The sequence below is a fragment of the Pinus tabuliformis genome, chromosome 9 (genome assembly GCF_031772625.1).
Source record: "Pinus tabuliformis cultivar Carrire ecotype Pingquan chromosome 9, CPIR1, whole genome shotgun sequence".
NCBI lineage: Eukaryota > Viridiplantae > Streptophyta > Pinopsida > Pinales > Pinaceae > Pinus > Pinus tabuliformis.
In genome coordinates this window covers 1685525536-1685549915 of record NC_142307.1, presented here as the reverse complement: position 1 = coordinate 1685549915, position 24380 = coordinate 1685525536, and the positions used below count along the sequence as shown (strand labels likewise).

At 37.9% G+C, this 24380-nt stretch overlaps 1 protein-coding gene and 1 pseudogene across 1 annotated transcript; both read left to right on the top strand.

Annotated features, from left to right (window-relative positions):
- The first annotated feature begins 538 nt into the window (after positions 1–538).
- On the top strand, positions 539–1033 carry LOC149155353 (uncharacterized). The gene has a single exon (XM_089444406.1). The coding sequence runs from the start codon at positions 539–541 to the stop codon at positions 1031–1033; it is 495 nt and encodes a 164-aa protein (XP_089300532.1).
- Positions 1034–2276: 1243 nt separating this feature from the next.
- The window catches only part of LOC149155352 (conserved oligomeric Golgi complex subunit 3-like), a 36842-nt pseudogene continuing 14738 nt past the window's right edge, over positions 2277–24380 (top strand).

Here is a 24380-nt window from a genome sequence, read left to right as displayed (position 1 = left end):
AATGAGATGTGGAGAGAATGGAAAGGACCTGAAGAATTGGATAATAACATTGAGGAGGAACTAAAAGCCAGGATAATAACGGAGATGGACCCAAGAAGGATTAAAATAGATATGGACCAGATATCCTCAGATGGGGCGGAAACACGAAAGAACTTTCTCAATCAAAGAATCATATACCATAAAATCCAAGCAAGCACAGGAAGCTCGAACACAAGATTGGAAACAATTATGGAAGAATAGGTGGTGGCCAAAGGTCACCATGTTTGCATGGTTAGTAGGTAGAAGACACATACTTACATGGGATCAAATACAGAAAAGAGGGTTCTTAGGACCACCAAGATGTAGCTTATGTAAACAAAATGAAGAAGATCAGGAACACATCCTAAACTGGTGTTCGGTAGCTCAGCTTCAATGGGAAGAAACTAGATGCCTCTTCAGAAAGTCAAACCGAAACCCCCTAGACATAATACAAACTCTATTCCAATGGGGGAAGGGACAATTTCAAAGCCCAGTGATCAGAAGAGCATGGAACCTGGTAATGGGGTTAAACATATGGAACATCTGGAAAGAGAGAAATAGAAGGATTTTTCAAGGTAAGACATCTACACCCGAGGATTTATGGAAAATAACTCAGAATCAAATAAGAGAAACAACTCTATCGGAAACGTGGGACCAGGAAGACTGGAGAACTTCGGAGGAAGAGCACCATATTCTAAGAAAGCTAAACATGCAACCCAGGATGGTTTTCCCTCATCATCAAAAGATACAGGTTATAAAAAACCAAAGCCCAGCTGTTTTCATTCGCCCTCGGGATGGTTTCATCAAACTTAACTTTGACGGAGCTTCAAAAGGAAATCCACGACCGGCTGGATATGGCGGGATCTTTAGAGACAGCCAAGGTCAAACCAGATGGATCTATGCAGACAGAGGAGGTATAATGAGTAACAACGAAGCCGAATTCATGATGGCATATCAAGGAATCAGGATCGCAATAAGAAATGGATACATGAAATTAGAAATAGAAGGGGACTAAAATTTGGTTATAGATACAATCAGAAAACTAAATCATGGAAAGTCATGGGAACAGGTGGCTAAGAGCTGGAGGATGGTGGGTCTCATCCAGGACCTAGAAGAATCTACGAAACATATTGAGTATAAGATCATTCATCATGTAAGAAGAGAAGGTAATAGACTAGCAAATTACCTGGCAAATTGGGGGTGCAACAAACCGGAAGGAAAAGTAGATACCATATGGACACCCCAGCTGGCCATGACAAGATGGGAAAACTTAAACCGAATCACCAATTAGGATAATAATGAAGAAATACATCCATGATCATGATAACACACATACCCCGATCGGGGTGGAGAAATACGGTCAGCTCAAGGCAGTGATGGGATGTAGTACAGGCCAGCACACGCCACACCTCAAGGCTATCGTTAGTAGGTTAGTTGCGATGACATGCAGAGGAGATCGCATACCAAGACAAGGAGCAGATCAAATTATGGAAATGGCAGGAGAGAGGATCGGCAGTGATCATTTGCCGCAACAGGGGTCAGGTGGCGGTATGCATTTAAGAACTGGAGCAGGTAGAACGACAGATAATTTGAAATCCGGGAAGGTGGCAAAGAGCAGAGTAATTTGGCAGAGAGACTCAGGACACAGACTTAAACGTCGACAAAATGATATGGCGGAAGGAGAAAGCAGGGAAAGGCAGGTGAAGGAGGGAGATAGGAGGAATACCCGGGGGGAGCAGCAGAAAATAGCGGAGGAAACTGAAAATTCCGGAGAAAGGGAAATGGAGATAGGGAAGGAGAAATGTAGGATGAGGGTGACCTTCGAAGTAGGGCAAAGCAGTAGAAGCAATAACAAGGCCAGAGCATCAAAAAGAGGAAAATGAAGGAGGCGCAGGGGACGAGGAAGATCATGGTAGGCTGACCACTGCAAGAAGGAGACTCCGGCCTTGAACCAGCAGAAGAGGGGTCGTCGTTCCATAGAGCAGGTCGCACAGGAAGAAGAGAGAGCTTATGTCAAAGGGACCAACAAAGGTATCAGAAGGATAATAGATGCGCTGGAAAACAGAGTTCTGGAAGAACCCTCCCACCCAAAAATGGAGGAGTGGAACACCCTGCTCTCGGATCCTGGGAATACGAGAGGGCGCCTAACGTTATATAAACAAGCATTACACATGTATTGGGTGATGAAACATTTGTTAGCCAGAGCAATGGAGTAGGTCACTGTTGAGATGACAGAGATAGTCCAAAGTTTGTCGGATATGAAAAAGGAGATGACCAATCTGCAGCTCATGATACGGAAGCAGGACAACAAAATAGAGGAAATCTGTGGCATGCTGAAGGAATTAACCAAGGTGAAGCGTGAGGAGGAAATCAAGCAAGAAATCATGGTAGACTGAATGTTTGCCCAGTTATTTTTTTGAATTTTGTGATAAGATTTAGTGAAACAGTCTGTATGGCAGGTTTTGTTATGTGTCTGAGCCTATACATTAAGAGACAGAATATAGATAGGGTACTGTCATGTTTTTTGATATGTAGTTTCTCAAAGTTGACAAGTGAACACTCTCAGACTATGTTTTTATGAGTGACCAATAGACCCGGTTTCCCTGCAAGGCGGGGTGAGGTCACAGGCGATTGTATAGTTTTACTGTGGTTGTATATAATAGAAAAGGTAACACCACAGCTTACAAAAAAAAGAAAAATGAGAAACACATGAAAAATAATGAGTTCACCTGCTCAAAATTTGAGTAAAATTGTAGGGAGATAAGTTGAGAAAACATGTTTTCTGCTTTCCCTCTAAAATTTGATGATGTAATCTAATATTATTTTATTATTTCCACTATTATTTTATAATATTCCTTAGGAGGCCCATTTTAGACCTCAAAATTTCTCTAATGTATCTTTTTAAGAAAAGTCATGCCCCTCTTAATCTTGGATCTTTTGTAATTTTCACCATCCTTATCCTTGCATCAACATGATGTCATTTATGTTACTTCCAAGTGCTAGGTATCCTTCTTGTACGCAGAAACAATCATTCTTAGGGTTTTCCCTAGGTTTCTCTAATTCAAAACATTTTCCAAGGTCTACAAATCTTAAATTCTTTAATATCTTGTCATACTTCAAATTTTCAAATTCAACAAATATAAGAATGTGTTAGCTGCAAATCCTAGAAATGTTATTGACAAGCCTTCTATGAGGTGAAGTTTCTTAATATTCGGATAGCTAGTTTACATATTTATATTCTTTATGTGTAGAGAAAGGGTCCAAGCACCTATCATATTGATTATGTCTTTGTCCTCAAGAGAGAAGATATGACTCCTTATGCAAAGACCCTTTCATAGCACAACATGTGTCAACAATTTATTTCATAAGATTGGTAGTTCATACTTCATGTTGATTCACATCTAAAGTGATTCATTCATAACATATTAGATCTAGTAATGTGATAGATGAGATCTTCTAGGAGCATACAACTTAGATGCGAGAGAACTTTAACATAAATCTATGCCTAGTTCTTGAAAAATGAAAACAAGAACTATACATACCTCTTGGGACACTTTACTTGTCTTCCTTCAATACAATGCCAAATCACAAATTCTTGAGGTTGCTTGCAATTTTTTCTTTAGATTTCAAATGACAATCTCAAACCTCGAACACATGCTTATAAATTTTGGATCTTTCATCAACCACAAAATTCAGATTTAATTTCATTATGATGACTATAAATATTTCAGATTCTGGATTTATTTCAGACATGTCACTAGTTTAGATCAATCAAATTAGACTTTTGTTCTAGCTTCACATTGAAGATATATTTCAAACAAGATAAGGATCATGCTCAAAACTTTGGGCTAGAAAAATTTGTATTTGAAGCTTGAAGCTCAAATCCTTTAAATCATTATGTAACTTCAAACATAGATAGGAGTAGTCTCATATAGCTTATTATTAGTTCTTCTTCACAACATTTCTTCACTTCACAAATAATTCATAAGGCTTGGACTTCTAGGTTTTTCATGCTAGTGTGTAGTCCTCACTACGCTATGTTGATGGGTAATGGTTTATCCACAATGGAAAGTAGTAAAATTGAAAGCTCACACATCTCCTTTCCCTTAATGGCAGAGTTTGACATGAATTTCATAGGTTCTTCATGTGTAAATAGATATCACTTGATTCAATTTATATTCTCATGACTCTAACGTAGCACCCAATGACAATTCTTAAATGTATTTGAACATGAAAAATTATTATGATGCTCCTTTCTTACACAATTAATTCCCAATGAGTTTCCTTCCCGCTATCCAATTGTATGTGGTTATAATATCATGGCATCTTCTTTGATCACAACTATCTATCGACTTTATTTTCTTCCACAACTTCTTGAATGTATTATTTAGATTTCACAACAGAGGTTTCATATTTCTCTTCTACATCTCGTCCTAGAATCCTTCAGGACACAGCCTAGCAATTAACTCCATGCATCAAGAAACTCAAACTTATAAAAATATCACAAACCACAATAAAATATAATCTTTGATACCATCAGCCTTGAGGTAGTTTTGTATGAAAATAATTTTAGACTATGATACAAATCTCGAACCTCCTGAAGTAGCCTTAGATTCAGACTAGGAACATATTATTTTGGACCTTCCATAGATATTTAGAGCTTCAAGCTTCTAATGGGACCACAAAAGTATTCACATCTTTTCACTAGCTCTGATACCATGTTGAAATTCAAATAGATGATTGAATTTCCTAATGTGCCAATTACTTGAGATTGTTTATTTATATGTTTTTCATTTAGCCATTTCTTCATTTTGTAGGTCATCAAGAAATTATATAAATACAATGCAAAAAATACAAGAGACACCAGACATTAAGCTAGAGGTGAAAACCCATCAATCCTTTCCTTATAGCTTCTTCTTGAAAAAGACAAATCCAAGTCATATTAACCAGCGATCCAAGTTGCAAGTCAACCCTCCAAATTCTGCCATGCTTTGTCTATAAGATAGTCAACAAATTTGCCATATGCTTGAGTTTAGATGCCTTTGAACCTCCCATCATTATTGGTGAATGTTCCTTTGAAACTTGCATCATCATGTACCTCTTCAACTTGCATCATTATAGTAGAATATTCCTCTGAAATTCACACTAACATGTACCTCTCAAACTTTTTCTCAAGCCTTCAAAAACTCAAATGTCACAAAACTATTTTTCCCTAGAAAACTTTGGATGTCATAGAACCATATTGACTCATAAAATTTCAAAATCCATAAAATCGTCTTGCGTTAGGAACTTTTTATGTTCCTCGGATTTCATGCCACATACCCAAATTTCATCTAGCATAGAAGAGACATGAATTAGATTCCAAATGGAGGATAGGTCCCTATACATAGTTGTTCATTCATGTGAAGAGACACATCCTTTGGGTATGCCAACTTGTCTTTCTGGAGTGAGAATTGCCAACTTGGAGTGACAAATGACACTTACAAAATTCGAATTTTCTTCTTTTTCACCAGGATCATGAAGAACATGCCCTTTTATATTTTCTTTTGACCAAGAAAAAGCATGAAGAACATGCTTGACAATAAAAAGAATATTAATATTTTTTCTTCTTTTTGTTTTTACATGAGATGCATATTGATAATGAAAATTATGAAGACCAGACCTAGTCACAATTTCAACATCCCCGACCCTTGGTTATCTATATTTCTTCAATGGTGACAACAAGAGGAAAGATGTTCCCTTGTTATGAAAACTAATATGATTATCTAATAAAATTACTCACGAGGGAAGCGACACCATAATAAGACTGCTTATTTCCCCTTTGGCATGTTTGAAAATATACAGAATGTGACCACTTACAATATCCTAGACATGTATAGTATAGCATTGAGACCTAGAAACTAACAGAATCCTATCCATGCTAAATGTTAATACTGTGAATGCTCAACTTAGTTTGTCCTTCTTGAGGTCGTCTTCTCCCTCTTGCATATTTTTGTTATCACTTTGGAGTAAGAGGCATGATCCAAATTTAAACAAGAATGCAACAAATTACAAATATAACCATAAATACAAAGGTGCAGCTGAAATAGCATTTGCTTTCATTAATATCAAATAATGAAATATGCTTACAAACAAAGTGGAAATGAGACTAGCTCAGGTGATGGTAGTTTATCTCAGAGAAGAAATGTGGCACCTACATGCCTCTAAAATGAGTTACAATGAGGCTCAAGGGCCCTTTTATTATTGGACAATAAGAGAAAACCCTAAACAACAAAAACCCTAACCCGAGAGGAGGTAACATCAAGAGTTTATGGGCCCTGTTGGGGTTAGTTGGGCAGCCAACTTCTTGGAGTCATAACTTGGTCATATTAACTTCGTTTGATGCTCATGATAGCTCATTAGAAAGATATCTCTGAGGACTACAACTAAAAATATAATTTCAAGGAAAACACCCATAGGGATATTGCCAAAGAAATGTCATTTAGGGCCTCAAAACGGCTCTAGAAGTTCAGGACCCGAAAAACTTCCAAAAAAAGTATATTGTGCTACAATTAAGGAAATTGAAAAGAAAAAATTGATAGAACAATGGTGAGGGTCCAAGTGGAATAGGTGGAATTCCACCAATATCCACTTGGATCATCACTCCCCCATTAGGAAGCAATGGTTTCCATTGCATTGAGTTCCTCCATGAGATGAGGAAACTTCTACTAAACTTGGTCCTTAGTGAGCCATTTTCCTTGGTGCAAGAGTTGGTTAACTTTGACAACTCGATATAGTTGGATCTTCTGCTGGTGAGTGTTCTCTATCTACGTGTCCATGATCCGATTAGTTGCAGCTTTTTCCATGCAGTCTCGATTTAACTCTATTGGTGTGAGTTGTTCTACAATGTTGGATGTGTCCAATAATGCTAGAAATTATGGACGAAGGTGATCCACATTGAACACTGGGTGTAGGCCAAGGAATGGGGGAATGTTGAGCTCAGAAGAATTATCTCCCACAACCTTGGTGAGTGTGTATGGCCCATATCAAAGTAGGTGAATCTTGTGGTGGGGCCGAGCAAGGCACTCCTTCTGCAAGTGTAGCCAAACTTTGTCGCCCACCTGGAACTTGTGTGGCGCCCAATGCTGATCATGCCGCTACAAGTACTTAGCATTGGCTTTGTCCAATATGTCATGGAACTATTGGTGGATGTATTGAATGTGCTCAATGAAGCTATTAGCCTTGTCTACTTCGAACTAGACATGAGCTGAATCTGCCAGAGTCACTGCAAATGGTATGGCCACATCAATGGACATAGTGGCTAGAATCCCAAGCCCACCTAAAAAGGGTTGTGGCTAGTCAAGGTGTGGAGAGCCTGGATTTAGTTGTGCTAGACATAGGGGAGGCTCTCATCCCATGTGTGTGGATTCTTTGAGTTGTACATGTGCAAAATGTGTATGATCATCATGTTGGCGACCTCTGTCTGGCCATCAGTTTGGGGATGGAAAGCACTAGACTTAGTTAGCTTGGTGTCTAGCATCGACCAAAGACTGGACCAAAATGTATTAAGGCACTTGTTGTCCTTATTTGAGATGATAGAATGTGGGATCCCAAAGTGTACCCACACTCATTCAAAGAAGAGCTTAGCGGTGGCTTTTGTTGTGATACTCTTCTTGCAGGCCGCCATAATGGCCATATTCAAGAATATTTCGAAAACCACAAAAACACATTCATTGTCATGCTTAGTATAAGGTAGATCTAACATGTAATCCATGGAGATGGATTCCCAAGGTTGACTAGGGGTAGTCAGCGAAGTATAGAGACCTTGCTTCTTGATGGTTAGTTTGGCAATGGCGCAGGCAATGTAGGATCTGATGTACTTCCCGACATCTTATCGAAGATTCGACCAATAGAAATACTTTTGCAGTACTGCCATAGTTTTCTCGACCCCGAAATGCCCAACGGTCGACTGTAGTGTGCTTCCAAAATCATCTTCGCATGCTCGTTTGCAGGAACACAAAGGTGTCCCAAGTGGCATAACAAAGCATCCTAGAGGTGAAAATCTGGAACTTGTTGACCGTTGAACAACGTATGGTATGTGTGGCAAAATTCTAGCTTGCTTTTGTAGAGAAGTGTCCAACCATAATTCTTGTGCCCACAAGAGTTGATCACGGTGGTTAATGCCATGATCGGTGGTTGGCTGAGGTAGTCTGCAAAATTATTTGTGCTGCCCTTCTTATACTTGATATTGAAATGAAATTGTTGCAGGTATGTGGACCACTTCTAATGGTGATCATTCTGCAACTTCCCTTGCATCTTTATGAACTACAAGGGTCGATGGTCTATGTGGATGACTATTTCCTTCCCCAAAATGTAATGCCTCCACTGTCAGCAGGCCTGCACAATGGAATAAATCTTTTTGTCATAAGTGGGATACTTCCGGTTTGTGTTTGAAACTGTCTTCCTATGATATGCCATTGGATGCCCCTGTTGATTAAGGACTGCCCCAATAGCCAATTTATAGGCATATGTCTCAATCTCAAATGGTTGGTGCAATTCTGGTAATGTGAGCACTGAAGCAGAGCAGAGGCGATGTTTCAACTTTGTGAATGCCTTCTATTGAGATTGAGACCAAAATATTTTTTCTTTCGCTCCTCCTTTGGTGACTTGACTCAAGGGCCAAGTGATATGAGAGAACCCCAACACGAACTTGTGGTAGCAATTGGAAAGACCCAGAAAGATGCAAAGCTCTATTAGAGTGGTTGGGGCTAGCCAATCCCGAATGACTTGGATCTTGGTTGGATCCACATGCCCCCCGCATTCATCAATAATGTATCCCAGATACTGAACCTGGGTCATGCCAAAAGTGAATTTCTCCAAATTGGCACACAACTTGTGTTGTTGTAGTGTTTCGAAAACCTGTTAGATGTGGTGGTGGTGCTCTTCCCAACTTTGGCTGAAGATCAGGATGTCATCCAAGTATACCACTAAAAATGAGTTGGTGAATGGCTGCAAGATGTCATCCATCAGCCTCATGAGGTTATAGGAGCATTTGTCACCTTGAAAGGCATAACCAACCATTTAAAAATGCCCTCCTTCGCTTTGAAGGCAGTCTTCCACACATCAGAGGGTTCAATTGGTACTTGGTGATATCTAGACTTCAATTCGATCTTGCTAAAATATCCCTCCCCCCTTGAGTTGTTACAGAAGGTCATCAATCCATGGGATCAGGTACCTATTCTGGACAGTTATCTTGTTCAGTGCCCAATAGTCAATACAGAGTCTCCAAGTCCCATCATTCTTTTGTACCAACACAATCAGGCTCTCACAGGGCAATGAACTTGGTCGAACGTGACCTTTCAGTAGCAGCTCCTGAATTTGCCTCTTGATTTTATTGTTCTCTAGAATGGAGCACCGATAGATTGGTCCATTGGGTAACAATGCACATAGGGTCATATCGATGGAGTGCTTGACATGACAGTGCAAAGGCACCCCTGCGGGGGAGGTGAAGATGTCCTCGTACTCCTCCACAACCATGTCCATCTGTTTTTGTCGTGCGGAGGGGCCCTATCTCGAGGTCATGGCCATCGTCTTCTTCTTTCCTTGAGGGCGTATCATCAGGAAAAAAAATTTCCTAGTTTTGGAAATGAGCTTACTGCATTGTTTTACAGTAACCAGATAGATGGCGATAGGCAGTGCTACCTCCGGTATCCTGTACAACTTATTTCCCAATGTAACAATAACAAATCGTGGCCTTGACTCATACATAGCATGTCGCTTCCACAAGTGTGGTTGGACAAATAATACATCACAAACAACAATGGGAGAAACGTCACATAATATCTCATCTGTGAAGGGCTTGATGTTGTATGGAAGGTGACATTGTTGGCTCACGTGTAGATATCGTCCTTCGTGAATCTACCCCATGGTGTAGGGTTGTGGGTGTGCTGTGGTCGATAAGCCTAGCTGCTTCATGACCTTTGATGTAATGAGGTTATTTTGGCTCCCACTTTAAAAAATGAACCATACCAAGGAACCCTTTACCCACATCTCGGAGTGGAATAGACACTTCTCCTCCTCTGGATCTTCGGGTTCCTCCTTTTGGATCTTTGTGGTTGCAACAGTGGCATTGGGCTCCGCATCAATAATCTATGTCCCTTTTTCATTCCTCTTGTTTGGTTCTAACTCAGACTCGGAAAATGCATCTCATTCTGAAGCCTTCATCTCAGCCACCAGTGACGCTTGGCCCGACACTCACTTACGTTGTGGGTGGAGCTCTTATGGAACTCATACCACTTTCCTGTGTCCTTCTTTGGCTTCGCAGTGTTGTTCTTTTCTTGTGGCCTTGGCGGGTGGTCCTGGGCCATCCGACCTTAGCCTTGTCCTTTGTTTTGAAGTTTAGGGGCACCTTTCCCTTGCTTTGAATTCACAAATTCAAAGTCTTTCTTCTTTTGTTTAAACTTCTGCTTGATCTTGATGGTTTATCGATATGTCATGCCAAGTGAGATATGTATAGGAGCTCCATCTTGTCCTGGATGTATCTATGTAGGTAGTCACGGTACTTGAGTACAAAATGTTTCTCAGAATCCTTGATACCCAACTTCATGCAAATGGTATGAAAAACATTGGTAAACTCCGGCACATCTTGTTCCCTTCCCTACTGCAACGTGGTCCACTTTATGTATTTTCCCTGTAGCTACTGACAGGATAGTACTGATCCTTGATTGTGTCCCGAAATGAATTCCAAGTGGGAGTGACTGAAAATAGTGAGGTCGTAACTTCATCCTTCTGCTCACAATAGGTTTCCCACTAGTCCTTGACGTGGGGGGCGGCTTTGAGAAGAGCAAAAGTAATATTTTCCCAGTTGGAAAAATCATGAACATAAAAATATCCTTCTAGTAGATTCAACCATTTATCTATGGCGTCTGCATCTATTTGGCCCTCAAATATGGGAATGTCAAAGTTTACTTGTACCTTAAAAGGTGTGGAGCCTCGAGACTGGTTGTTGGATGTGGATGCGCCACTGGTGGGCAACCGTTGAAGGATCTTAGAAAAGTTATCCATCATCATGTTCCCTTGTTTCTCGAGGGCCTCCTCGAGAAATATTTTGATAGGATCTCCTACTCCTTCATCTTTCCTTTCTTCCCGCATGGGAGGCCATCGAGATTTACGACGCTGGTCTTGCAAAGGTTCGACTAGTTCGAGCCCTAAGTCCTTATATCCCGACCTCGTTGGGGACATGTAAAGAAAAACAAAGAAAGAGAAAGAGCAGACCCCTCTGATACCACTAATCTGAATTTAAACATGAACACAAAAAATTACATATATAACCATAGATATAGAGATGCAGCAGAAATAAAATTTCCTTTCATTAATATAAAATAATAAAATATGCTTATAAAGAGAATGGAAATGAGACTAGCTTAGAGGATGGTAGCTTATCTCTGAGAAGAGATGTGGAAACTACATGCCTCTGAACTGAGTTACCATGAGGCTCAAGGGCCCTTTTATTGTTGAACAATAAGAGAAAACCCTAAACAACCAAAACCCTAACCTGAGGAGATGTAACACCAAGAGTTTAAGGGCCCCGTTGGGGTTAGTTGGGAAGCCAACTTCCCAGGGTTTTAACTTGGTCATATTATCTCTGTTTGACATGCATGATACCTTGTTGGAAATATCTATGTGAGGAATAAAATTGAAAATGTGATTTCAATGAAATCACCCAAAGGTACATTGCCAAAAAACCGTCTTTTAGGGCCTGAAAATGGCTCAGGAAGTTCAGGACCCGAAAAACTACCAAAAATAGTAAACTGTGCTACAATTAAGGAAACTGAAAAATAAAGCTCACAGAACAATGGTGAGGGTCCAAGTGGAATAGGTGGGTGGCCACCAATATCCACCTGGATCAAGGAATAACAAACATTATTGATTCATCGTTATATGAGGCAATGGTGGGTGATTAACAAAGGACATTAATTTTCTCTTGAATTGCTATTGTTATTGGCAACGAATGAGATAAGAAAGGAAAATCTACCAATACTCCCCCTAATATCTCCAATATTTACCTCTTGTCCTAGGAAGCCAACCTTTCTTTTCACATAAACAAGTCCTACATGTTTAATACCACTTCTCCCAGGGGCACAACTTGTAATTTTTCTAACCTTTGTTTCGTTAGCTGTGAGATTTCTTCCAACAATTGCAGGGTTGTCTGACTGAATACCCCACAAATGCTACTCAACACCATCATATGTGATGAGCCTTGCAATTATCTCTTGGAATATTTAAAATATGTTTGTCAAAAAGATGGTCCTCCATAAACTGACTTAAAGGGCATTAAACTCATTTGTAATCCATTTACCCACAAAAGTTCTTCCTTCGAAAACTATGAATCGTTCTGAGGCACGTTCCCCCATGGGAATAACACCAAACTTTATGATTGAGTTCCAAATCAAATGAGTTATGTTTGGTGAAAGAAACAATGAGAAACTTGTATCTGATAACACACTACCAATGGCCACATTTATAGGATTCCTCTCCCTAGCATAATGCAGATGGGTGCCATAAGGTTTCCAACATTTTCCTTAAGATTCAAGAGTTTCATCACTTGGTCACTTTCAGGACCCATGATTGAAATGAGGCAAGTATTTCTTGTTATATCTTGAACTTCAAGCTTCAATAGTGTGAGTTGTTGGTGTCAAAATGTGTTATTACAACCCTATCCTCTTGCCAAATGTTGGACATCAACAATGCTTTGGTTATGCATAAAGTGTATCCTTTCATCTCTGATTACTCTACTTATACCAAAGTGAGATAAATCAACAACCACAACACTGTCCTCCATAGCCTTCAAAGAAGACTCATCATTTCCAAATGTTTACAGAATGCCACTTCATGAAAATTATACACCCATATCCTTCATAATAACCTTTTTTTTTAGTTCAGGCATGTAACCTCTTCCACATAAGAACACTAAAGAATGACCAACTGCATGCTCTAACACAATCTGAATTAGTAAAACATATGAGCCTTTCAATGCTTTGTACAAGAGACATAAATATGAGATTTTTTAAGCATTATTTTTGAAGTTTGAAATGCACAATAGATGAAATATATTGAAAGCACACACTAGTTGAGAAAGTCGGTTTTAATAAAATGGATTTTGTAAAAACTTCAAAGAAACCTCTTTGAGATTTTGCCAACACAAGTAAAAAATATGTTCCCAGTGTATTTTCCTAGAAAGAAGTTCAATGCAAAATGGAAATGATAATGAAATCACCGGGGCTAGAAATTTCCATGAAATTCTCTTGAGAATTCAAGCTTGAAGATGAAAGGTAGGGGATGAGAACCAAGGTAAAGCCTGGCTATAATCTTCAATTGTACAATACAAAATTCATGCATGTAGATTGCAATGCCTAATACAATAGTATAAAGATTTAAAAGTGCATGAATGAAACATTAACTCCTCATGCCATAATGAGAACTAAGATGAGGAAAGGTGGACATAGGCTACGTGCTTTATGAAAACATGAGCAACCATAGGCTCTAATGATAGCTAGGTCATTCGATTATTTTGACCAATTTAGGCAACAAGGATGACCATTGAAACCTTGAAAAGCAAAAGGGGACCCAAAATTTAGGTATACAAGCTAAAGGCTTTGGGGTGTGTTCCAATGACTACAATAGGACCAAAAGATATATCCATAAAAAAAATTATTAGATCTATCAAATATATATGGATATCTTAGGAAATATATAAAACAACAATATTTTTTATTCTTTTTGGTCCTTGAAGGAATAAGCAAACAATGGAATTTTATCAAATCTAGAAGTGGAAACAACTTGTGTCACGTTTGAAGACTAATTGGGTCAAGCATCTAACTTCGTTTCCTAGAAGGAAAGGGTATCCTTACTTTTAAATGAGCATGACCGATGGGAGATTATAGAGAAGATTTTTCCTATACCAAAAAATGTAGCACTCTATATGCTCAGGAAAATAAGGCATTAGAGCCCAGAGACTAATCATGACTATCATAAGGGATCATTTGATCCCACAATTAGCAAATAATTCCTCAATCAAAGAGATGCTTAGGGCTCTAGTGGACATGTTTTAGATTGATAATATGAATAGGAAGATGATTTTGAGGACCAAGCTTAGATCCATCTAGATGCCAATGTTTCATAATGTTACTAGCTATTTCATGAAGATCACCCAGCTACATGATTAGTTTGCATTCATTGGGGAGAATGTGGATGAGACAAGAATCATCAATGTGGTACTAAATGGGCTCACCAAGCCATGGGAACCATTTCTCAAGAGATTTTGTGCTTGTGAGAAACTTCCCAAATGGGAGAGGATTTGGGATGATTACATCTAAAAATACACTCGAAAGGTGTCTAAGGCCAACATGCAAGGAAATGGAGATAAGAACCTAGCTCTAGTCAATTTTTTTTTTTTTTTGTAAGCTTGGTAGGACTCTCCGATTTTCATGTCCATTATTCACCCCGATACCGAGGAAGGGTAACCTAAGATTTGGACCCAAGACTTCTGATTTGGTGAGGCTTCATTTCCATGACCACTACCACTTGAGCTACCCCATGCAGACTAGCTCTGGTCAATTTGGCCAAGAAGGGAAATTGGAATTGTTCAAAGTGTAATAGTGAGGGATCACAACCAAGGAAGAAGAAGTACTTGATCATGCTCCAGTGCTTCATTTGCCACAAGAATGGGAATTATTTTTCCAAGTGTCTAAAGAAGAAGCGGAAGGGGAAGAAATAACAAAAAAAATTGCATAGGTATAGCTTGATTAGTTGTAGGGAGGACTGCTCATCAATCTCCAATATATCTATTGACACCATCAATATGAGTGCTTACTACTTGGACAATGGTGCATCTCACAATATGATATAAGCATGGGAGCATTTTAGAATTCTGATGAAGAAAGACTCAGGGGTTCAACTGGACGTTGGCGATGATGCCAAATATGTTTTAAATATGTTTTAAAGGGAGAGGGAACCATTAAGTTGTAGCTAGAGTGAGGACGAACTTTGGATGCTAGGGGTATGTTGTTTGTACAAGTATTGAAGAAGAAGTTTCTTTCAGTATTAATGAAGGATATAGGATATGCGGTCATGTTAAGAAATGGGTAGATACTCATTCATCGATAGAATATTAGCCCAGTCTTATTAGTGGTCATTGGGATTAGAGAGGGATACTTATACAAGTTGAAGGGTGTTGTAGCTGCTACGAAAACCCCCAAAAATTTTAGCCTGTACACCTAAAATTTTGGGTCCCCATTTATTTTAAAACTTTGGATGGATATTTCTATTGCATTTCTTAGGCATATTGTTTAGAATTGTTTAATCATCATTGAATTGAACCCTGAAATTAATTGTTTTTGTGACCTACTCAAGCAATGATCCCATAATCATAGTCAAATTTACATTTTTGGAAGATAGCAATCACACATCCTTTGAAAGAATTCATCATTAATCTTTTGTTTTAACTAATTTTGATTTGGCTACTTGGCTTGCAGATATATCCTAATGCTACTCATCCAACGGATTTGATAGAATCATTGACCGACGGTGTTTTGCAACAAGTGTTCGACTTTACCTTGAAATTAGAAACTTATATGAAGGCATGAATATGATAATAAGCCAACAAATTCCAATGTTGTTGGTTGAAATGCAAGCATTGTATGAAGTCATGTAGGGTGAGAAGGAAGGATACCATCACCTTCCAGACACTAGAGGATTCTTCCTTTCAGAGAAACAAAAACTATCAACAGTATTGCTACAAGGCTTAGTAGTGGAATTGCGTTTATTTTATGAGTACAAGTACACTTGATGAGGCTAAGGAAGCCATGTTGGAATTTCATTGTGAGAGGGAACTAGTTAAAGTTAAACAAACTATTCCAAATATTGGATGTGGTTGTCAATATCCTATTCTTTTTATTTCTAAAAGGTACCCAAACAACCAAGTGATTGACATTTGCAATTACAAACGCAATTTTTTTATAGGAGATCAATGTAGCGAGATGGGGCTTCATTCTCATATAAATGAAAAGAGAATCTGTATCAAAAATAGTATAATAAAATGCAACGTTTCCTCTTTTGAGAGTCTCATCCTTTTGTGTCATTTCCAATCAATCAATCTTGCTAGGATTTTATTAAATCTCTCTGTCGCCTTCTTCCAATGCCCATCATTCAGCCATTGGGTTCTTGTTAGAATTGGTGCCAAGTCTGATGAATCTACATGAATGGCTCCCTCTTGCTAGTCTATCCCATTTGTGGGTAATGCCTAATTGGTGTGAACTTCATTTTCTATATTGGGTCTCCTTTATTCTCTTCAATGTCATTTTATTGAAAATTTTACGAGCATGATTAAGCAGTGTAGTCTGTCTAGTTTTGCAATCACCAACAGGCCTAGGTTGCATTCGCTTGCAATATATATTTTATGATGAGGTAGTAGATTTGGCCAACTATGTGGCCCATAGAAGCTAGTTCGATCTTCAAATAGACCTACTTCATCTTCCATGGGCCTTGGGCCTTGTGCTCAAGGCCTCGGGCTAATTCCCCCATAAATTAAACAACAAGAAGAATGCAATGTGTATTTAGGTATAATGTATTTTTTTCTCCATGAAGCAAAAAATTCACAACTTTCATGCTCTATAAGAAATCCTAGCAATGAGGGAAAAATATAGAGACTTTGGGCACTATGGGATATTTTTCTCAGATGGAAGTCATGCTTTTGGGGAATTTAGTTGTTAATCTTAGCCATTGGTACCGATAGAATGTTTGTGTGGAACTAGACTTTGAAAATGTCCTCTCGAGGGTTCTTGAATGCCGAGTTATCCTAGAAGACATCCTTTTTGGGATGAAACTATGGGTCATGATTGGTTTGGTTGTTGGAACATTCATTTTCTTAATTCTATTTAGGTTATTTCATTGGTTTGGTTCTCGAGCACGGGGCATAGTAAATTGTTCGAATCCAAAAAAAGGCTACCCTTCGGGCTAGAAGAGCTTGCACAATACAACATATCTATAGCCCTAAGCAACAAGAACATTTTTCTAAATATGGTGCAAATATCTAGAAGTAATTTCAATTTTCCTTGGTCACATAGCAACTTTCATCTTCGTGTGGTGACTTGAATCATTACATCATCTGAAGTCACATTCTAAAACTGTGACATCCCTTATCAAACTGTGACCTCCCTTTATTTCACATTGCTAGCATAGATCACAGTAGAACCCATCCTACCCTGTCTTTGCAAATTGCGGCTGTGATCCCTGAGCTTATCTCGATTGCTGATTCCCCAAATATTCAGAAATCAAATGGAAAATGGCTCAGTCAAATTTTTTACCGAGCCAGCATCCATCTGATTGGCGAATACTCAAGGAATCGGTAATCGAAATAAGGATGCCCGGCTGTGATCAATGACTAAGCCAATCGTAGCCTATCTTCCTTGATAACAACCCCTTCAAGCACGACATGCTTCCCTTAATCGAATGATGCTTCAACAATCACCTCACCAAATTGCGATACTGCCTTAGTCACATTTTCATTTCACAATTTGTATCTCAAACTTGTAACCTTTGGTCTTCCTAGCGGCGTCACACCTCCACCTAATACGTCCTAATACATTGTGACCCCCCCTCAGCTCATCACGATGCGGTGTCATCAACGGTTCATCTCCCTTATAATGATTGAAGGATGCGAGGAAGACTGAAGGCTTTCAACAAGGCTTTAGACATCAACTTTATTGTTATCATAAAGTTCCCAAGTGGCAACAAAGCCCCATTTGATGCTAATTTTAACTTTTGGTTTCCATTTTATGACGTAGTGCCGTAGTCTAACCAGCTTGCAAATTTGTTAAAATTACGGAAATTTAGGTAAGATTTGGATAAAATCTGGCAAGAATTTTTGTAAATCCAAATTATAACTGTCAAATTTCAATATTTTGGGTGCCCTAGAAATTTTTGATGGTAGAAATTTCAGTAAGATTTTGATAAAATCAAGTAGAATAAGATTTTGATAAAATCCAAGTTAGAGCTATCATTCAAGATTTTGGGTGCCCCAAAATTTTTGATAGTGTTGAATCCATTTCCACCATCAAAAACATGATTCAAAAACTGCTATTGCGAAATTCTTTTGGCCAAGTTCGAGCCATTTTTAACTGTCCTAACAATTCCTCAGCCTCACTTTTAACCATCGAGGCAATTCCTCAGCCTCAAACGCCCAATTTTATGCATCAAATATGAGTGTTGGAAGCGCACACTTTCTTCCATTGTTGAAGCAGAATGATACATTTATTTCTTTTTGGCATTTATCTTTTGATGTTTTGACAACTTCAGTTACGATCCTTAGGTATAGTGCAGTCACATGTTTTGTCTAGATAAAAAAAAATGTAGCTTCTCGAGCACATATAGTAAAGCATGCATTTTTGAAGGTGTAGAGAATTTTATTCTCTGCGTATTATTTAAAGCAGCTACGAGTGAAATGAAGCCTATGATGGAGGAGATTGAAAGAAAATCGTCCAGGAAAGAATATTCTCAAATTCTTTCTAATTGTGATAGACTTTATTGTGAACAATGCATGTTTTTGGTGAAAGCCATTGTGCAGTAGCTGATGTCTAAATGTGCTAAAAGGATTCCCTGGCCTCATTAACTAGGCCAGGTTATGCATACCTTATTGATGAAACATTCTATCATCCACTTGACAAGACCTTATATTGTCTTACCAAAATTTAGCGATGTCTAGAACGTGCGATTTTTTTGGGGCATGTATGGGACGAGCACAGGATTTAGTGGGAGTATACTCAATGGCAATCCATCGTGCTAGCAAGTTGGTCGTAAAAAAGGCATCACCGATGGATGGAAAACTTTTCCTTATAAGCCATTTCCTGATACTATGAGAACATATGGCACCATTTGATATTGAATTCGCAGTAGCAAACAAGCAGCTTGATTTCTCTCATTTGCTGGAGCACCTTCAGCGTATTCTCAGAGGGTAGGCTTTAATATTTGATTGGACAAGATCAACCTCATTGGCCTGTACATTCTAACCTTTTGTGCTAGAAAGTCAGGTTGATGCTAAGGAGCTTAAAAAAAAAAAACCTTAAAACAACATGTGAGGAGTTCATCATGTCAGTTATAAAGCTTACGGTTGAACCCATGTTCCATGTTTTCTTTTGATACCAAGGTTACTCCAGTGAAGCTTACATTGTCATCTTTTGGTTGGGACAAATCTTCAGAATATCACAATTCCAAGCCAGTCAAACATCAAACATTTTCTAGTCAAGATAAATAAGCAGAGCTAGGGAAAAAGGTTGACACATAAATTGCACAAGATCTACCAAGGGTGGTCTCAAAAATGAAGCTTTACTTGTGAAATCCTTCTACGCATTCAATTTTGTTTAAGCCAATCAATTCAAATGTTGTTGAGGCACATATTGCACCATTGTTATCCCTTCTAAAATTGGAATATGAACATTATCATATCTATAGGCTCGTCTTAACAGCCTTTCATAGGAAAATTTTGGTGTATCTATATATATATATATATATATATATATATATATATATATATATATATATATATATATATATTACTTAATTCCAACTGGAATTGACTAGGAATTATTGAAAGACACAACCTAACACATTTCAAGAAGCATCTTGTAATGGATTATTTAGTGGCCTTTTAAATCATATTGTTGTTGAAATAATTTGGATGGTTTTTTTAGAACTTATTGAAGCTGAAACTGTTGCTCGTATTGCGACTAATTTCAAGCCACCAAAGTACTCGATGTAGCTAGAGCTTGAATGGATGTGATACAGTAATTCACATTTCTTTTTTACATCTTGCTCATACTGAGGTAGTGGACACCAAAATAAATATACTCAAATTAGGTTCATCAACAAACTATCTAGAGGGAGAGGCACAAGTTTGGGCTCATAGGGCACTTTCTTGGGGCAGGCATTGGATCTTTGCTACACGTGATACTTTAGGAGTCATTTCCTAAAAGTGGAAAGATATATGTTGCAAGAAAAAATGTTTCCAATCTTATGATGGTTTGTTAGGGTTTTGGATATTCTTCATGCATAGACTTAGAACTTGCAGAACAACCCACTACCATTAGAAACATTGTCCTTCGGGAGGATCTTATCCATCACTTAATTCTAGCAACTTTAGATGACTTGCACTCAGAGATCTCAAAGCTTGATTGGGTCCACACTCTTGGAGCTAGTAACAAAATGGAAATACTATGGGACTTGGATAAAAAAATCATGGAACCCTAGATGATGTCGAGGCATGCCTAGATCAACAAATCGAATAATATGGTTATTCTTCTCTTGCAGGAGCAAGGGGAATGATTAGAACTCACTTGACTAAATATCAACAATTTATAAACAGTTCTCTGGTTAAAAATTCTTTTGATTCACCCTTAGATGGAGCTCCAATTAGAAATCATTGTGCATATTATTTACAATCTCTAATTTTAATTATTCACAAGAAGTGGATACTACCATAATTATGGAAACTGTCGTAGCTATTACTACAAACAACCCCAATTCAGATGATGGTTGAATCCGCTTAGATGGTTGATGGTCATACAAGCTTACAAGCTATAAAATTGAAGTCCATTACATTTCCTTTTCTCATTATTATATGGAAAATATTATTTTGTAGTATTTATGAAAATATAGAAGGCTAAAAGTCACATAGGTGTAAAATAGAATAGGAAGAGTCATGAGGATTTGAAGATTCATGGGGAAGGTGAAAGGTCACCTCCCATTTGTATAAATATATCCCCATGACTCCAAAAGGATGGGGGGCTTTTAGAACTTGGGTTCTTTTAATACTTAGACTGTTGTTTTCACTTAGGTGGCTATCAACGCTTTATCTCTTGAAAGATATTAGGCTGACTTGTGGTGAGGCAAGGAGCTTATCTTGGAGATGATATGAGAAACCCTCATTCTACTATTTGATTTTGATGGGATTGTGGTGCATGTACTTTGATTTGCAACTTTATCAATAAGAAGATATTCACTTTTGCCATCGATTCTCATGCATTCCTATGCCGGTTGTTACGGCTAACCACTACTCCAATGATGTGTGCATGAGTTCTTTCATGCGGGTTATATGTGGATGAACTAATTCATAGCTTATTATTCATGTGTTCACTTTGAATCTTTTCTCTCTTATTCCATTCTATGCTTGTAACCTATTCCAAACTAATTCACAATTAACCTCTAGTAGTTTCTAATCCATGTATATCTTAGATGGTTTTGGATCAATGACTCCTCTTAAGGTACACTTCTTCTCATTGCCTTTTTTATATTCTCGTACCTTTTTCTTCAAGTCATCAATTTTGGGCTAATTTCTTCCTCATTCTCTAGGTACTATTTCACACTTGCTTTCATGCTAACTTCTCTTCATTTGACAGCCAAGAGGAAAACAATCATGGTGGTAGCTAGGCCCAAATACTAAATGGGGCTCCTATCCTAAACGATGTGAGGTCTAACTCGAACTTCACACTAGGGATACCCCCTTGTTCTTGATGATAGTAGCATTGGAAAAATACTTCTACACAATTTTAATTGTCTATACATGTGGAAGTCATCCAAAAGACCCTTTAACCTTGGAAAATTACTTCAATTAAAGGAAAAATTAAAGTAACTTTTTTTATAAGAAAAAGTGAGCTAATATAATGGAATTCAAAGGTTATTTTCATTAGCCAATTATATGAATCTTAACCATTGATCTCAAGTGAAGTTGAGATCTAATCTCAACCATCAATCACTTTCGATATTAGGGTTGTGCATTCATTCAATAACTCAAACTTATAAAAGGAAGGTTAGGAGAAGAGAAAATACACATCAACTGAACACAAGAGAGTGAGATAGTGAGGATCTTAGTGATTTGGTGGGGAAGGAAATTCATCCAAGTGTGCATATTATAGAGAGAGAGAAAGAGAGCAAGGGGAAGTGATAGAGAGAGATATAAAAAATTAGAAAAGGAATATATTTTGTGAAGATTTGCAACAAAGAGAGCATTTGTATAGGGCCACAAGACAATCATGTAAAAACTGATAGGTCATAAAAGGTGGGAGGTTTCTACACGTGTGAAGGGAACTATGTAAAATTATTCACACAATAGCATATAGTACCCATAAATCCCAAACTCAAGTGGAAAAATATATACAACAATCTAAAAACATGTACAATTTAGATGTAATTCACACATGTGACAGGAAGCAAGGACAAGTGCATAAGTAGCAACTTCGTAGGCCATATAGCCTATACAAATCAGATTGATACGTGTCTTTCTTAGCTGGAAAAATTCAAGTTTTGATGTTTGCTTTTCCTCAGTGGGCATTTAATTTCCTAGGGTGAGAAGCCTTGTATGTTTTAAAACTTATGTTATTGGAAAATATATTTGAAGGGAATAATTTCCCATGCACATGGTTCTAAGATTGGATATTTTTATTCCATTGATTTATATTTTATTTACCTGTTAAAAATTACAACAATGATTTTATTCAGTAATTTGCACTTGATTAAAATCCACAATATGTTATTTACTAGGTAAGAAATTACAAGTTGTGAGGGTTAGTAATTTTTATAGTAGGATGATGTGTCATGTTTTGTGGAAATGTGTTAATATGATATTGCATACCAACATGGTGTGCATATATAGCACAATGGTTAAGGGGTTGATGTGGTAGTCAATGTGGCTATTGATGTTTTAGATGATATGGAGACCGGGGGTTCAAGGCCTGGAATTTTGGAAATATGGCCTTTTTAGGATCTTCAAGATATTTGGAGATCCATTTTTTGACTTATTCTAATGAGGATGATGATGTTGTTGCAAAGGATTGTTTATGCTAACTTGGAGGAGCAGATGGTGATCCATGTGGAAGATGACATGGAATCTTCAAAATTGGATGATTAAGTAATCAAGGGATCCAAATGTTTAACAAATTTTCCATTTTGGAATTATCCATATAATTATATTATAGATATCAAAAAATATCGATATCCAAATTTGGCACTTTTATTTAAATGAACTTATGGATTATTCCAAAAATGTGGATCATAGATATCTAGACTTGGCTTTTCATTTAGGTGGTTTAATGGAATCATATATATATATATATATATATATATATATATATATATATATATATATATATATTGAAATCCCCAATTATGGATATGACTTGGTAGGGCATTGTGTTTGGCTACAAACATGTTTCTATGTGGTGGTGACATGTGGGCACAAGATTGTGATATGTCAGATGACTAATGCGGCATAATATGATGGTGAGAAGTGGCACTATACCACCATGTGTCAATGATTTGGTTGTTGAAATGGCATTAAGAACGGTAAAATTTCTCAGGGCCATAACTTCATGTCTTAATAATGAAATTTATATCATTGCAAAGCTAGATGAAATTGATGGTGGCCTAGAATTGCTTCTGGTTTTGAGAAGAGTTGAGGGAGGCGGCCGAGGCGATTTTCGAGCTAGGGTTACAGGTTTGCAGAATTTTTCTCCATGAAAGGATGCAAAGGAGGGAGCTCCACTCCCTCCTACAAATAAGCAGTGACCTTAGAGGTAAAAAACCGATAGAAGAAAATAGAGGTCCTTCATATGTAAGGCAAAGAAACAGGGAAGAGGAGTAGGATGGCTCTAAATTGATGGAGAATAATAACACTACAAAAATCAAGGAAGCGGACAAGGAACAGGGAACAAAAGACAAAGAACAAAAGGGACCATGCAAGCCCAAAACTACAATCATGCCTAGAGTAGTTTTGAATGATCCTACTCTGCAGGCGCATAGGGACCACATGTAGACTTATGCAATCATTTGTAAATTCATGGGCTTATGGCTCACTGCAAAAGCTTTACAAACATGGATTAAATACCACTGGAAACCAAAAGGAAGCATAGAACTACATCTAGGGTCAAAGGGATTCTTTACTGTTGTTTTTGCAAATATTGAAGATAAGGACAGAGTGTTTGAAGGAGGGCCCTACTTTTACGCAGCAGCAGTCCTGTATATGCGACCATGGGTTATGAATTTTGTCCCAGAATGAGAAACTTTCACCTCGATACCAGTTTGGGTTAGACTCCACTCTCTACCTTTGGATTATTGGTAAATGAAATCCTTATCTACCATAGGAAATAAGCTAAGAAATTGTGTCAAAGCCTTTGAGGCTACCAGAAGGGGAAAATACACATCCTTTGCAAGAATATGTGTGGAAATGGATCTTTCTGGAGCTTTGCCGAATGAGCTAATTTTGGAAGTGTTTGATGAAGAATGGGTACAAACAGTGGATTATGAAAATATCCCATTCAAATGTCATAAATGCCATG

Coding starts and splice junctions, on each gene's coding strand:
- LOC149155353 (XM_089444406.1), top strand. CDS start 539: ATGGGGTTAAACATATGGAACATCTGGAAAGAGAGAAATAGAAGGATT.